Source organism: Spermophilus citellus (assembly GCF_964194105.1).
Source record: "Spermophilus citellus genome assembly, chromosome: 15".
NCBI classification, from domain to species: Eukaryota; Metazoa; Chordata; class Mammalia; order Rodentia; family Sciuridae; genus Spermophilus; species Spermophilus citellus.
Genome location: NC_138195.1, coordinates 44,619,221 through 44,633,437, shown reverse-complemented (window position 1 = coordinate 44,633,437; position 14,217 = coordinate 44,619,221). Strand labels below are relative to the sequence as shown.

The 14,217-nt window shown below is 54.0% G+C and overlaps 1 protein-coding gene across 8 annotated transcripts in view; it reads right to left on the bottom strand.

Annotated features, from left to right (window-relative positions):
* The window catches only part of ADAMTS14 (ADAM metallopeptidase with thrombospondin type 1 motif 14), a 78,718-nt gene that overhangs the window by 52,659 nt on the left and 11,842 nt on the right, over window positions 1–14,217 (bottom strand). For 7 of the 8 annotated variants that reach the window (XR_014018875.1, XM_081266912.1, XM_081266910.1 and 4 more), the window contains exon 3: window positions 3,032–3,188. Coding sequence is in view for 7 of the 8 variants with exons in the window: in XM_081266912.1 (XP_081123038.1) it covers window positions 3,032–3,188 (157 nt within the window). In the remaining variant the exon portion in view is untranslated. Of the gene's footprint in view, window positions 1–3,031; window positions 3,189–5,002; window positions 5,121–14,217 lie in introns of those variants that run through there. The other variant, XM_081266915.1, reaches the window with a different exon arrangement.

The window sequence follows — 14,217 nt, the reverse complement described above, 5'->3', positions numbered from 1 at the left end:
AGCATATGTTCACATAAAACTTGCACACAGACACTCAGAGAAGCACCGTCCTAAAAGCCGAGCGTGGAAACCATCCAACTGTGCTGACGAATGGGCAAATAAAAGGTGGTGTATTCATATAATGGAATATCACTCGGTCATAAAAAATGAGTGAAGAGTTAATGCACACCAGAATGGGGAAGGACCTTGAAAACATGCTAAATAAAAGAAGCCAGTCACCACGGGCCACAGGTTACATGATTCCATTTGCAGGAACATCCTGAACAGGAAGTCCACAGAGATAGAAAGTTTCCAGGACCTGGAGGGGGCGGAACAGAAGGGACTACTAAAAGGGGATTTTTATGGGGCTGATGGAGATGTTCTGGAATCAGAGAGGGTGATGGCTGACAACATTGTGAATACAGGGGAAAATGAATTGAATCTTTAAAATAGTTAAAATAGTGAATTGTGATTTAATTTTTAAAAAGCAGCAGTGAGTTGGGCATAGTGGACCTGCCTGTAATCCCAGCTACTCAGGAGGTTAAGGCAGAGGGATTGCAAGTTCCAGACCAGCCTCAGCAACTCAGCAAGACTCTCTCAAAATGAACAAATAAGAAGAGCTGGGGATGTAGCTCCATTCCAGGGCACCCCTGGGTTCCTGGGTTCAATCCCCAGGGCCACAGATAAACAAATGGTGGCAGCAGGCCCGGGGCAGGGCCAGAGCCTGGGCCACAAGACTGCACGCCCTGATCATGCCCAGTTCCCTCCTGGGGGCACTGGGGGAGGGAACGGGGTTACAGAACAGGCTCTGCTTGAAGAAGGGAAGACTGTTGGGATCAGGGGGTGTCCAGGGCACAGCTGCAAGGTCAAGGCAGGGTCCTCAGGCAGTCCCGGGGGTCTGAGTGAGGTGCTATGCACCTAGAGGTCCAGTCAAGCGAACTCCCAACTCTGGACTCAGGAAGGTCTTGATTTCTCACTGAGCCCTCCAGGGGAGCACTGCCTACCTCTACTTTGGGGCCTATCAAAGACGCGTGAGAGCACGTGAGTCTGAAGAGGGGTGTGTTAGCATGTGCAGGCACGAGTGCGTGCAGGGTATGAGAGTGTGTGGGTGTGCTAGTGCAACAGTGTGTGTGTGTGTGCAAGTGTGGGGTTAAATGGGTATACACAGTGTGTACATGGAGGTAGGTGTAAGTGTGTGTGTACAAGTTCATCTGTGTGTGTGTGTGTGTGTGTGTGTGTGTGTGTGAGAAGGAGGCAGGAAGCCCCCAGGGACTCAGCTAAGCTAGCAAGCCTGTCCAGTGGAGCCCTGAGCCTCCCCTCCCGCTCCCCAGCACGGGGAGAGGAGCCACAGAATGACGGGCCCACGGAGCCTGAGTATGTGTCCTCCGTGACCTCCCGGCCTGCATGGGGAAGGAGCAAGCAGCACTCCAGGGCCTGGTGGACTAGGAGAGGGGCACCTGACAGGATGGGGACAGGCAGAGATGGGGCTGCCCAGGCTGAGGGCAAGTCCTCCAAGGGCTGGCTGCTGACCTGCTCTGGGCCATTTCCTTCCCTCCAGGCTGAGAAGCAGACCCAGAGCCAGAGGAAGCCTTTCCTCTCCCTCCAGCAGGGGACATGGAGAAAGGCAGGCCCAGGCACATGTCCCCACATGCAGGGTGCACGCCCATTGCTGCTCTCAAATCAGGTCACAGGTGTGCAAGAAAGTCCTCTATTGTCCCTTGTGTTTCTGAGGAAGGGCCACAGGTGGGCTGCCCACGTGAGTTTCAGCCTGAGGTGTTAAAGAGACACATCCCCGTTTCCCTGCACCTGGACTCCGACTCTGGAGCTCAGCACTTGGGCTGCCTACCACCAGGCCCGTGGGCAGATGAGGAGTTTCGCTCCGGTTCACAGCAGTGGGGCTGGACTTCCCTCAGGCCTCTCCCCAGAAGGAGGATTTATGGTCTATTGATTCAAAATTGACCTCGAATAAAATCCAAGGGAGATTTATGGCCCTTCCCAGCCATGGTGGGGACAGTGCCCACCGCCAGCTGCCTCCTGAGCTCCATGCCAGTCCTCAGAGCTCACACCCCCCAGGCCTGCAGAACCCTCTGTGGTTCCTCTTCTGAGTGACACTCAGGGAGCAGCTGGGGCTTCAAGGGAGGCACTGTATGTGGGGACAGCTGGTTTCCAGGCATTCCTTCACGGGGCCCAGGCATGAGGGTGTGGCTCTCCCAGGACCAGATTCCACCCAGGTCTCGTCACCAACTCTTGGCCAAAGGGGCTTCACGAGAAAGCTGAGTGTGACCTGAAGTTGGCAACGCGCCCAGGACGAGCACCCGTCACGCTTGGTCTCATTCACTCAGCCATGCATGGGTCCTGAGTGCTGCCCGTGTACAGGCCCCTGTTGGCCACCAGGATGCAGGGGTGCCCACCCTGACATGCCAGTAGTTACCCCCAGGAACAAGTATGAGTGCTACCATTTATCAAGCACCTACTATATGCCAAGTCCGTGCTGGGATTTCTATAGTCATTCTCATCAATACAAATAATATCTAGCAGGTAGACACTGATCGTCTTCACTTCCCTGGTTAGGAAAACGAGGCTCAGAGACATTCAGGAACTTGACAAAGGTCACAGCGTAGAGAGTTGGAGGCAGGAGTTTGAAATGGGCCACTGGAGGCTAAGCTGATCTCAATGGCCTGACATCAGGCAGCTTCCCCAAGCTCCTTGAGAACTTCCTTCCTGCGGCTTCTACAGGGTGGAATTAGTGTTAGGGGAGCCACTCCACCTCCCTCCTTGCTCAGAGATAGCCCTGGGGAGGAAGGCCAGCCCCTCAGCGAGTCTAGAGGACCAAGGATCAGAGTTCAGGACATGAGTGGCTCCCGGGGCCCCCATTCCAGCCAGTCGGAGAGGCTCCTCCAACCCACTGGGGTTTCTCACTGGTACTGCAGGTCTGTGTGGCCCAGTCTCATTTTATAGGTGAGAAAACTGTGGCTGGGCACTGAGAGATTGAGGCAGAAGTTACCCAAGAAGTGCAGACAGGGTCACGTTTGGGGCCCTGCCCACATCCTACCTTCATTGTGAAGGTCCCCGTGAGGTTCTGCCCACTCCCGCTGGACGGCTTCCCGGCGGTACACCACATGTGTCCTCCCGCTGGCCTCCGTCTCCTGCTGCCCTCGCTCCAGAGGCTCGATGAAGTAGTCAGAGCTGTCTGTGCGGATGAGGCCCGCCTGGGAGGGGTGCGGCCAGCAGGAGGGAAGAAAGAGAAGAGATGTGAAGACACGGCACAAGACGGGCGGGCGTCCATCAGTGCCAATGGGTGGCCTTTGGCCGGCCTCCTGACCTGGGATCCAGGACGTTGTACATCAGGGAAGCGGAGGGAGTGGGTGGGAAGCGGAGAGGGTGGGGCCATCCCTACCTGGAGCAAAGTAGAGCCACGTTTACTGTGAAGGACTCTGATAAAATTTTATTTGAACCAAGGGTCAGTGGCTCTAAAAGTGGCAGAAGCGTGAAAGTCAACAAGGGATGAGCTCACACACCAAGGGCCACATCCCAATCAAAGGACATCACGTGGATTTGGCCTTACCAGTGAGCAGAGTGGGAAATCCTAGCAACAAAGGCTGGTCACCTCTCAGGTGGGCGGTGGCCCCCACTCCAGAGTAAAGGGCCCCTGTTTCAGACGTAAAGCATGTGTGCACTTACGCCAGGGCAGGGGGCAGCTAATGCTCCCCCATGAGAAATGATTTCACACAAGACCACACATTCTGTTTTCCATCTAATTTTTTGCATGCATTAAAATATTCCCTTAAAAAAAAAAAAACAGGGGTCAGCTGTGGAAATAAAAACATAATCTTGGCCAAGCCAGGCAAATGTGATATTAGCCACCAAGGAAGGCAATAATCAAAGGGGCCAATAAAACATAGAAATAAACGTGCGTTAACATATGTGTGTTTGCCTGCAAATGCGGAGACAGGAGCACACACACACCTCGACTGTGTGAGACCAGCCCACCTACCACAGTGCGTGGAAAAGATTAGGCGTTAATAAATAAATACGTGTGGGAACTGTTCACTCATTCAACAAACATCCACTGAGTGCGTACAGCATTCGGGGCATGGGACATGTCAATTTCCATAAGTCAACTGGACCCTGGCCATTTGCATTTCTTTTTCTTTCTGCTTCTTGCTTTGCTTTGCTTTGTTTTGTTTTGTTGAGATGGGGGATCTTGCCATGTTGCCAAGGCTGGCCTTGACCTCCTCGTCCTCCATCTCGGCCTCCCAGCTGGACTACAGGTGTGCACCACCGCACCTGGCTCTGAACTCCCTTTTTAAAGCAGCCACTTTAGGCAACTCGATTTCACCCGTTTCTCCAGCTCAGCCTGTTGTGGAGCTGCATCTCAGGGAGTCCCTCCCAGTCCACTGAACACCCACCCCAGCAACAACCCATCTTTTAAACACCCTCTCACACGAGAGGATGAAAATGAAAACATGCTTCTGGGTCAAAACCAAGAAGGCAGCCTTCCAGAGCTCATCACAGTCCCCATCAGGAGGCCGAGAATCTTCCAGGGAAAAGGGCAGCATTATTGTAATGAGTTTGCAGCTTTCCCAGGAACCATCTGATCAGATGACAAGCAGTGGCGTGCAAAGGTCCCAGTGCCTGTTAAAATGTCAGCATCGAGCCTGACACCGAGCACATTTTCATTCACTCAAAGCACTTTGACTTTGCACTACTCTGTGCCCTGGGCAGGGAAGAAGAAGCAGCCTTTGGCTAGGAGTGGCTTGTCCTCTGAGTGACCAACTGCCCTGCCCAGTGCTACGTCGGGGTGGGACCAGGTGTCCCAGAGGAGTCCTGGAGGATGGGTATGCACCAGGTTGCAAGAAATAAAAATCCAACTCGAACCCCTCTGGCCCAAAGGGGAATGTGTAGGCCCCATAACAAACCCCAGCAGGGACAGGGACTGAAGTAAAGGAACCAGATGCCCTCGGCTGCCCCGAGTCAGCTCCATCCTCTCAGGCAGGTAGAGATTTGCTTGCAGACACATTACCTTCTGCCACCAGAGACGAGACCCTCCCCTCACGGTCCCATAAGCACAATCCAAGGGAGGGCTGTGGGGTCCAGGTTGAGTCACATAGTCACCCTGAGATCGGCAGCCACTGGACATCCATAGCCAGAGGAGGGGGACAAATGCAAGGAAAGATGGGAGAAGTTGGTGGGGCTTCAAAAGCAGCCCACCTAGGACGGAAGGGCAGACTACGTAGAGGGCCCCCTGGGCCACGATGTGGAGGCATAAGGGACAATACAGGGCCTCTGCCACCTGCAGAACCTCCCGAGGGAAGCCTGTCTTCAGGGTACACCAGGGATGGAGGACAGAAGGGACAGTGGGCGGTCTCCAGGGCACACGCCAGAACTGCTGCAGCCTGTGGACATGAGGGCTTCTGAAGAGGCTCTGGGCCATGCCCCCACCATGCCCTCCTGCACCGCTGTCTGAACGGGAGGTTGGGGGCCGTTCCTGCTCCCAGAACAGGCAAAGCCAGAGACCCTCCCTTCCCAGGCTCACCCAGAGTCAGCCCAGGCAGGTGGACTGAGGAGTCTGGCCCTCACCCCTCTCTGAAGCAGGCTGACAAGAAGAACCCTCCAGACCAGAAGGCAGAAGTCTCACCCAAACCTCTGGGGCCCATGCTGGACGCCTCGCCCAGGCCCTCCTCTATTCTGGGACTTCATTAACCAACCACACAAAGGGTCCCCTCCAAACCTGCCACTCCCTGCCTCACTCCACATGGCCTGTCAGTGGAACGAGTTCCAGAATGACCTGCACGGTGAAGGGCTGAGCTGTGAGCCACAATGCCCCACGGACCCCAAGGGCCACGGACCCCAAGGGCCTCCTGCCTGTCCGTCTGAGGCTTCCCGCCCCAAGGACAAAACCAGCAGGGGCTCTTCTTTTGCATGGACGCCTCCCTTGACAGAGAGCTTCCTTCCTCCCACAACACACTCTGTGAGGTCACTCCTCACATTTTACTGAGCCAAAGAGCACTCCCTACATCCCGCCCTCTATAAACAGTCTTATTGTCACCGTTATTATTGATGGTAGTGCCCGCCACTCACGTTTACACAGATGATCTCACCATCGTTGTGTGCGCAGCCTGTGGCATAGGCACTAATGTGAGGCCCATTTCGTGGATGAGCAAACACGTTCAGAAAGATTAAGTAATCTGCCCAAAGTCACCCAGCCAGGGTCAGCACGAGGACAAGACCAGCTCTGTGCAGCCCTTAACCACTCTGTTCCATTACCTCAGGTCACCCCTGGACCTGCCTCTGCCCTCGTGGGCCACTGGGCACAAGGAAGCAGCCCTTCCCTAATCCCACCTACAGATCCCAGGCCTCTGTGTGACACTGCAGGGCAGGGATGCGCCTTCCTGCTCTGGGCCCACCCCCCACAGCACACGACCCGTAAGAGGAACAATCCCTTCCTGCTTCTCAGTGGCCTTGGCCTAAAAGGATTCTGATCCCCACAAAGCCCCTTGGTGTCCCTCACTCTTCCCCTCCACAGGTAGACTCCATAGGCTCCTGGGTCTGGTCCAGCCTCCCTGTCCCCAGGCCTCACCTCAGGGTGAAGACTCTGCCTGCCCTTGACTGTTGAGGACAAAGGAGCCGAGCAAGCTGGGAAATGAGTTTCTGAGTTCCTTTGGGACTGTGTGTCCTACCAGCCTTTCCAGGGATCAAGGGCAGACCTTTCCCAGAGACTGTCCTTGTCCTGCCTGTGCATCGTGCCTGGGCCTTGACCAGGTTCGGCTCCCTGGGCCTCAGGGATGCTCGTCCTGGACAGGACGGCTGGGCAAGGTCGGCCCTAGCGCCCGGCGTCAGCTATCATTAAACTTCATCAAGGACTCCTAGGTGTGACCCACCTGGGCAGCCTGGGCCCAGCCTGCCCCACAGACCCCTGCTCCCCCCTGCACAGTGAGAGGTTTGGCCCAAGTTCCCTTGAATCTCTGCCCTGGCCAGGAAGCCAGGCACCACTCAGGGCAGACAGACTGGCAAGCAGCGCTTTCTGGCTCCCTGCCTCTTCACTAAATCACTCCCATTTCTCTCAATTTATGAGATGTTTATATTTCTGAAAAGTGGTGGTTAATTTGAAAGCACTAAAATCAAATCAAATTTTGGGATAAGAAATCAAGAATAAGGGAAAATATAAACTCTGGTAGGCTGGAAAATAAAAGCCAGCCATATCTATTTTCACCAACTTTTTGCAAACAGTTCAAAAGTAGGAAATACACCCTGGAAAGGCTCTTCATGCAATAAAAACAAAACAAAAAAATCACTGATGACATGCCATGGAGCCACATGCCACACGGCCCCCAGCCAGTCTCTCCATGAGCGGGCCCGGCCACCCCAGCCTTGATCTAAACTCCCTTTCATGTGGTCGTTCTTCGGTGTCTTTCCTGGGAGGTGGGTGGCTGATTGGGGGTCAGGGTGAGGAGGACTATTTGAATTTTCCGTTGTAACTGGTGCATCGTTTGATCCAGAGGCCTCCAGGCCACACTCTCTGAGGTTTTCCATTCTAGGCTCCCCTCGGGGAGGCCCCAAGTCCAGGGAGTAATTCCAGAGCACTGAAGAAGACCTGGTCACATGGTAAGTGGAGAGGTGAGGGCTGGCTTAGACGTCCCCTTGTGACCTGCTCTGGGCCTAACTGAGCAAATTCAGTCGGTCACCGGTCGGTAGATGTCTACTGGCAGAATGAAGTCCCAAATACGGTAGCACAGAGTGAAAGCCAAGTCATTTTGAGATCTGTACACACGTGCACATGCGTACACGCAGATGTGTTCACTTCTAAAGTTGCATGTGCGTGCTTGTCAATTGGGAGGCAAGGGTGCACCGAGCCAACCAGCAGACCTCAAGGGAGGCCAGAGGAAGAGATCCACGGGGACCAGAAACCTTCTCGGATGGACCAGAAGTCCAGGCTTAGACATGGGGGCCTCTAACTGTGCCATCAGGTGCAGAGACAATGAGGAAGGACAATCTATAGTCCAGATAGGTCCAGATGGCTCTGAAAGGGTAGCCACAGGCCCTCTAGGAAGGGGCGTCCCGAGTCCCCTTGCTGTCCCCTTGGGTGCCCCAACCTTCCCCATATACCTAGAGAGGGGACCCATTTCAAGACAGCAGTCCGTGGAGCCAATCACGGGGTGGGCTGGGGCTCCTCCACTTCCTCCTTGCATGGCTAGCTTATCTTGTGCCTCTCAGAAGAGAAAAAAGGTGGAAAAGCTACCTGCTAGCCAGCCATCCTACCACTGCCTAAGGAGAGCCATCCTGAACTCGTTCCAGAAACTTCATCATGAGGGTCTAATTGCCACCGGGAACCCTGGGCTGGCTGTGCTGTCCCAGGTTCTAAGCTTCCAGCAAATCTAGCCTTGAGGCTGCTTCCTCTGAACAAATGAGAGGAAGCTGGAGTGTGGGGTGAGGAACAGAGATGGTTTCCACCGGGTTCCTGAGGGCGCTGGATGTCCCCCACCCAGCCCCCTGCATCTCTCCCAGCCACCTCCACCTCACTCTCTCCCTAGACCATGCGTCTCCTGCAACTGCTAAAACCTCGACCACCTTGAGTGCAGTGCCTCCTTGCTTCCCACCACCGCCTGGCTCACTCGACCCAGCACAGCTAGCCCCCTCCCCCATCAAGGCCTCACCCCCTCCCCCATCAAGGCCTCACCCCCTCCCCCATGCCTCACACCTCGAGTTCCAAGATTCCCATACGAACACCCATAACTCTCTCCCCCAACCCATCCTGCTGTCCCAGAGAAGCTCCTCTGCCCTGGTCCAGCCCAACCACACCACCCTACTCGATGGTCACACATTGATGGAGGTGACACACGCAGATATCCTCGGCTCTCACCTGAAACCCAACCACACATCGCACGTGGGCGAGACGCTGGCTGGGGTCCTGCTGCATTCCTGTGGTCCGTGTCCATTCCAGGTCTCCCAAATGGCCAGACTCCCAGCACTGCCCCAGCCCCAACTCCAGGGCTCCCACCACCTGACTATGAACAGCCCTGCCCCACTGGGCCCTCCTCCGGCACCCTGTGCCCAGGGTCACCTCCCTCTTGCCTCCTCAAGGGCTCAGCTCCTGTAGTCAGTATCCCTCTTCCCAGCATCACATGCTGTCCCCTCTGTCCCTGCCCCCATCCCTGCCCAGCTGCCACCCCAGTATACCACCTGCCTCCACACCCACTCCCTCTGTGCCCCTTTACACACCCCAAGTGACTTTTAGAGCCACTACTTCCTGGAGGCTCCTCACCTGTGACCACTACGTGACCAAAGCTAGTGATCACTTATTTTTCTGGTCTCCTCTAACCACACACTCTCCTGGGCATTTCTGCAATCCTGGCTTAAGAGACTAGGTGTTCGCAGGTGATTCCCAAATTATATCCACAGCCCTGACGGAAGTCCTTATGTGATCATCCAACAGCCCACGATGGAGTCCTGGTCTCCTGGGAAACCGGTGTGACTCCCAGACTCACTCCTTTCCCTGTCTTTCCCAACTCTGCAAACAGCGCTACCCTTTTCCTGCTTGCTCAAACCAAAATCAAGGGGGAAGCGTGAGCCCAGGGATCAAATCCCCCAACCTCTGGTGGTTCCTGCAAAGGGGTTCAGCTGAAAACAGCACCCAACGTAAACTGCAGGGTGCAGACCCCCTGAGGGGTCAGGCTGGGCTGCTGTCTGTGGTTCATGACAAGGGAGGGCAGCCCCACCCTACACACCCGACACCCTGGGACCCGTCTCCTGCCAGGACTCTTCCAGATGGCCCAGATCCCTTCTCCCGGCAAGTCCTCACGTCTGCACAGAGCACCTACTGCGTGCCAGGGCTGACGGGGTGGGGTGCAAAAAAGACACCAGCGAAGCCTCTGCTCTCCTAATGAGGACTTGGGTCTGGAATATATTTTTAAAACTCTTAAAACTTGATAATTAAAAGACAAATAACCCCATTTAAAAATGGGCAAGGGATCTGAATAGACATGTCTCCAAGGAATATATCTTAATGGCCAATAAGCACATGAAAAAATGTTCAGTATCATTAGTCACCAGGGTGATGCCAATCAAAACCACCCTTTACGCTCACTGGAACGGCTAGAGTCCAAGTCCAATAACAGCAAGGATGTGGAGAAATCAGAACCCCAGGCTTTGCTGGTGGGAATGTAACATGGTGTGGTCACTTGGAAAATAGTCTGGCAGTTCCTCAAGTGACTTAATGGAATGGCCGCCTGATCCAGAAACTTCACTTCTTGGAATAAGCCCAAAGAAACAAAAACATATGTCCACAACAAAACCATGCCAGTGGGTGTTTATAGAAGCATTACTCCCAGCAGCCAAATGGTGGAAATCTTTATGCCCATCTATGAAAGAACAAATAAACCAAGCCTGGCATATCGCACCATGGAATATTACCCAGTCGTGAAAAGGAATGAAGTACTGATACACAACATAACACGAATGAACTCAGAAAACACTATGCCACCTCAAAGAACCAGACACCAAAGACCAGATATAAGTGCATTTATATAAATGTATAGAAGTCAGAAATAGGTTAGTGGTTGCCAGGGGCTGGGTAAGGAGGAGTTGTGGCAGGGAGAAGCTAAAGGGCCCATATTTCTTTTTGAGCTGATGAATATCTTCTAAAATTGACTGTGAGGATGGTTGCATATATCAGGGAATACAACAAAATCCATTGAATTGTACACTTTACACAGGGTGAGTTACATGGTACATGACTTACATCTCATCAAGGTAGTTAAAAAAAAAAAAATAGCCAGATACAGTGGCACCTGCCTATAATCCCAGCAACTCAGGAGGCTGAGGAAGGAGGATCATGAGTTCAAGGCCAGCCTCAGCAACTTAGTGAGACCCAAAGCAATTTAGTGAGACCCTGTCTCAACATAAAACATAAGAAGGGCTGGGGATGTGGCTCAATGGTCAAATGCCCCTGGGTTAAATCTCTGGTATGAAAAAAAAATGCACATTAGGGAGAAGAGAGACACAGGGAGACACATACACAGCACGTAGGTCACCCGCCACCGTGCAGCGTGAGTCAGCGTGGCTGGGTTGAAAGCACGCAGACGCAGAGATTCCATATAATTCAAACCTGATGTGGAAGCCCCAACCACAGGAGCGCTGCTGGAGGCTGGGGCAGCCAAGACCTTGGCCCCAGCCAAGGAAAGTCTACAAGCCGATTCAGACCGAGCTACAGCCCTAGGGGACAGGCAGGAACAAGGAGCCCTTGGAGGATGGGGCCCAAAACAGTCAGACTTGCCCTCCACTGGCATGTTCTGCCATGCCCCGGAGGGGCGGCAGGAGCATTCCCAGAGTGGGCCAACACCCGGGGGGAACACCGGGAAGAGCGAGGCCGCAGCAGCTGCAGGCGGTCATCTGGGGTGACCACTGGGCTCATTTCCCAGGGTCATGTCCTCGGCAGGCCCTGGGAGGGACCAGGTGAAAGGCTGCTGAGGTCTTGCAGAGTCCAGCCCAGTGTGGCGCGAATCTCTCCTTCTAGGAGAGGCAACCCAGTGGTTGGGTGGGCAACATGGTGGGTGGGCAACACGGTGGGTGGGTGGGTGAACACAGACCCTAGGGCCCGGAGCCAAGTAGCAGAGCCAGGAGAGTTGAGATTCTGGTTCTGCTGTCCAAATAAAATAATCTGGGGGAAGTTGCTGGACATCCTGTGCTCTGGGATTATAGCAGCACCCATCTTGTAGAGATTGTACCTGGGGACCTAGCACGGACCTGGCCATGCGCCCAGGACAAGTAAGGGTTTGCATTTGCCATCATGATCATCATCATCATCATTTGAACTACGCTTGGAACCCCTGTCACTCAAGAAGGGAGCAGTGGGCTCAGGGCTGGGAGCAACACTCTGGAACCACAGGAGGGTTTGACCCTAACTTCTGGCTGCATGTGGCCTGGGTTTGCCTGCTTAGTAAATGGGACGATATCCCTGGGGGAGGAGGGGGTACCAGTGGTTGAGCATGCTTAGGGGAAAAGTCTGGAAGAGGATGATTTTAAAGGTAAAAAAGAATATGTACAGATGAAAGGTGGGGTGGAGACATACCCAGCTGCTAGGGAGTTGTCTCTGGATGGCAGAATCATATGCAATTTCCTTCTTTTTAAATTTCCAGGTATTATCTAACTTTTCTATGATTTCCTTGTTGCAAAAGGAAAGCCGATTCTGCACAGAATGATTGCCTACTAAAATGAGCGGGCAATAATTATGTAACTTCCCTTTCCTAAGACCATTTGGGGGTGGTGGGGGGAGGAAACAAACTCGTGTTCAATGTCTGACCCTGTGACAAAATGCCTGAGATAATGAACTTAAAAAGAGAAAAGGTTTATTCTGGCTTCGTTTCAGTGGTTCCAGTCTGTGTGGCTCTATTGTCTTGGGCCTGTGGCAAAGCAGAACACTGTGGTGGGGAGCATGTGGTGGAGCAAAGCTGCTCACCTCACAGCAGCAGGAAGTAAAGAGAGAGACAGGAAGGGACCACAGTCCCAATATCCCCAGTGACCTCACTTCCTTCTACAGGCCACACCTCCCCAGGTTCCACCAGCTCCAAGAGCACCACAGGCTGGCCACCAAGCCTTCAACTCGGGCCTTTGGAGGAAGCTCCCGATTCAAACCATAGCCCCCACACAACAGAACCCTCCTTCCCTGTTCCCCACTGTCCTGCCAAGTGGTTCAGAGGCTGGGGAATGACACACCTGAGGTTCCATCCCCAGCTGGGGCCCTTCCCAGATGGCGGCACACCTGAGGCCTTCTCCAAGCCTCGGTTTCCACATCCAAGGCCAAAGCTTTGGGGGATGAACTGAAATAAGGCCCGTGGGACGTCCCTCCTGGGCCCGGCCTGCCGCAGAGGGAGGTCTTCTCTTTCCCTCCTTCCTCGGCCTGGCTCTCCCGCCCCCCACATCATGACCCTAGTTTCTCTGTCAAGCACACAGTCTACTTTCCGGAAGGCTACAGCAGTGGTCCTTGTACTCTGATGCTCATCAAAGTCACCTGAGGAATTTGCAGAACTGTCACCCAGGCCAGACGCCAGACCCATGGAATCAACTCTCAGTGGGTGGGGCTTGGCCATCAGCATGTTCTTGGAGACGCCCAGGGGTTCAGATGTCCAGCCAGGGCCGAGAGCCACTCGCCTAAATTCTGACATTAAATGTCTGACATTAAAAGGAATGTCTAAGGGACATTCTGTGTCTCTTCTTAGAAAGAAGAAGCTGGGCATGGTGGCACAGGCTTGTAATCCCAGCACCCAGGAGGCTGAGGCAGGAGGATCACTGGTTCACAGCCAACCTCAGCAACTTAGCAAGACCCTGTCTCTAAATAAAGTATTTAAAAAGTCGGGCTGGGGATGTGGTTCAGTGTTTAAGGGCCCCTGGGTTCAATCGCCCAGATCAAAAAGGAAAAAGAAAAAGAAGACAGCATGGGGTGGGTGGGTGGAGGCTCAACCAGAATGAGTCTGTTGTATGGTAGGAAGTGCGCAAGAAAGAGGGGAAATGAGTGGACCACGTATGTGTGCCCTGAATGGGGCAGGGGGAGGGGTGGTGTCCAGACAGGCTGGGTTCTCACACCTCTCCCGCTGCCACCAAGGCCCTCGAGATCACACTGGACCTGTGCCCAGTGCTGTCTCAGGACCTAATCATCTCCTCCCTGCAAGGTGCCACTCTTCTGTGAGTGAAGAATAATTTGCCAAAATTGCCCCGACAAGGGAGGTGGACCCCAGAAGGAGTTAGGGATGAGGGGCTGTGATTTCCTGGTAGCCAAGGGCAAGTCAATGCCACAGCCAGCCACGCTGGGAAGCCCACAGCGTAAGGACAATCATCAGCAGTACCTCTCTAATGACAATAATTAGTGGCATCTCTGATGTTTTCAATGACGATGATGGTGGAGACTAGTAACTCTGTTCTCTAGCAAACTAGAAATAAGTGGCTCAGGTCATCGAAGCTTAATGACTGTTCTTAAAGAAGGGGGTGTGACTTTGTCTCCACCCTCATCCTCACCCGGCAGAGGCAGGGGTCCTGGCACAGAGGCAGGGCTCTCATCTGCAGGCCTCAGAAGCTCGCCTTCGGCCGCAAATCCTTCCCCGGAGCCCAGGAGAGTGCGGACCTCGCTGGGCCTGCAGTCACCCCCAATTTCCACTTCCCAGTGCCCAGGAGCCACGTGGCTTGGAGGCGCCACCATTATAGCCCACCATGCTTGGCCGGGAGCACTGCCGAGCCCCCTGCTTGGCC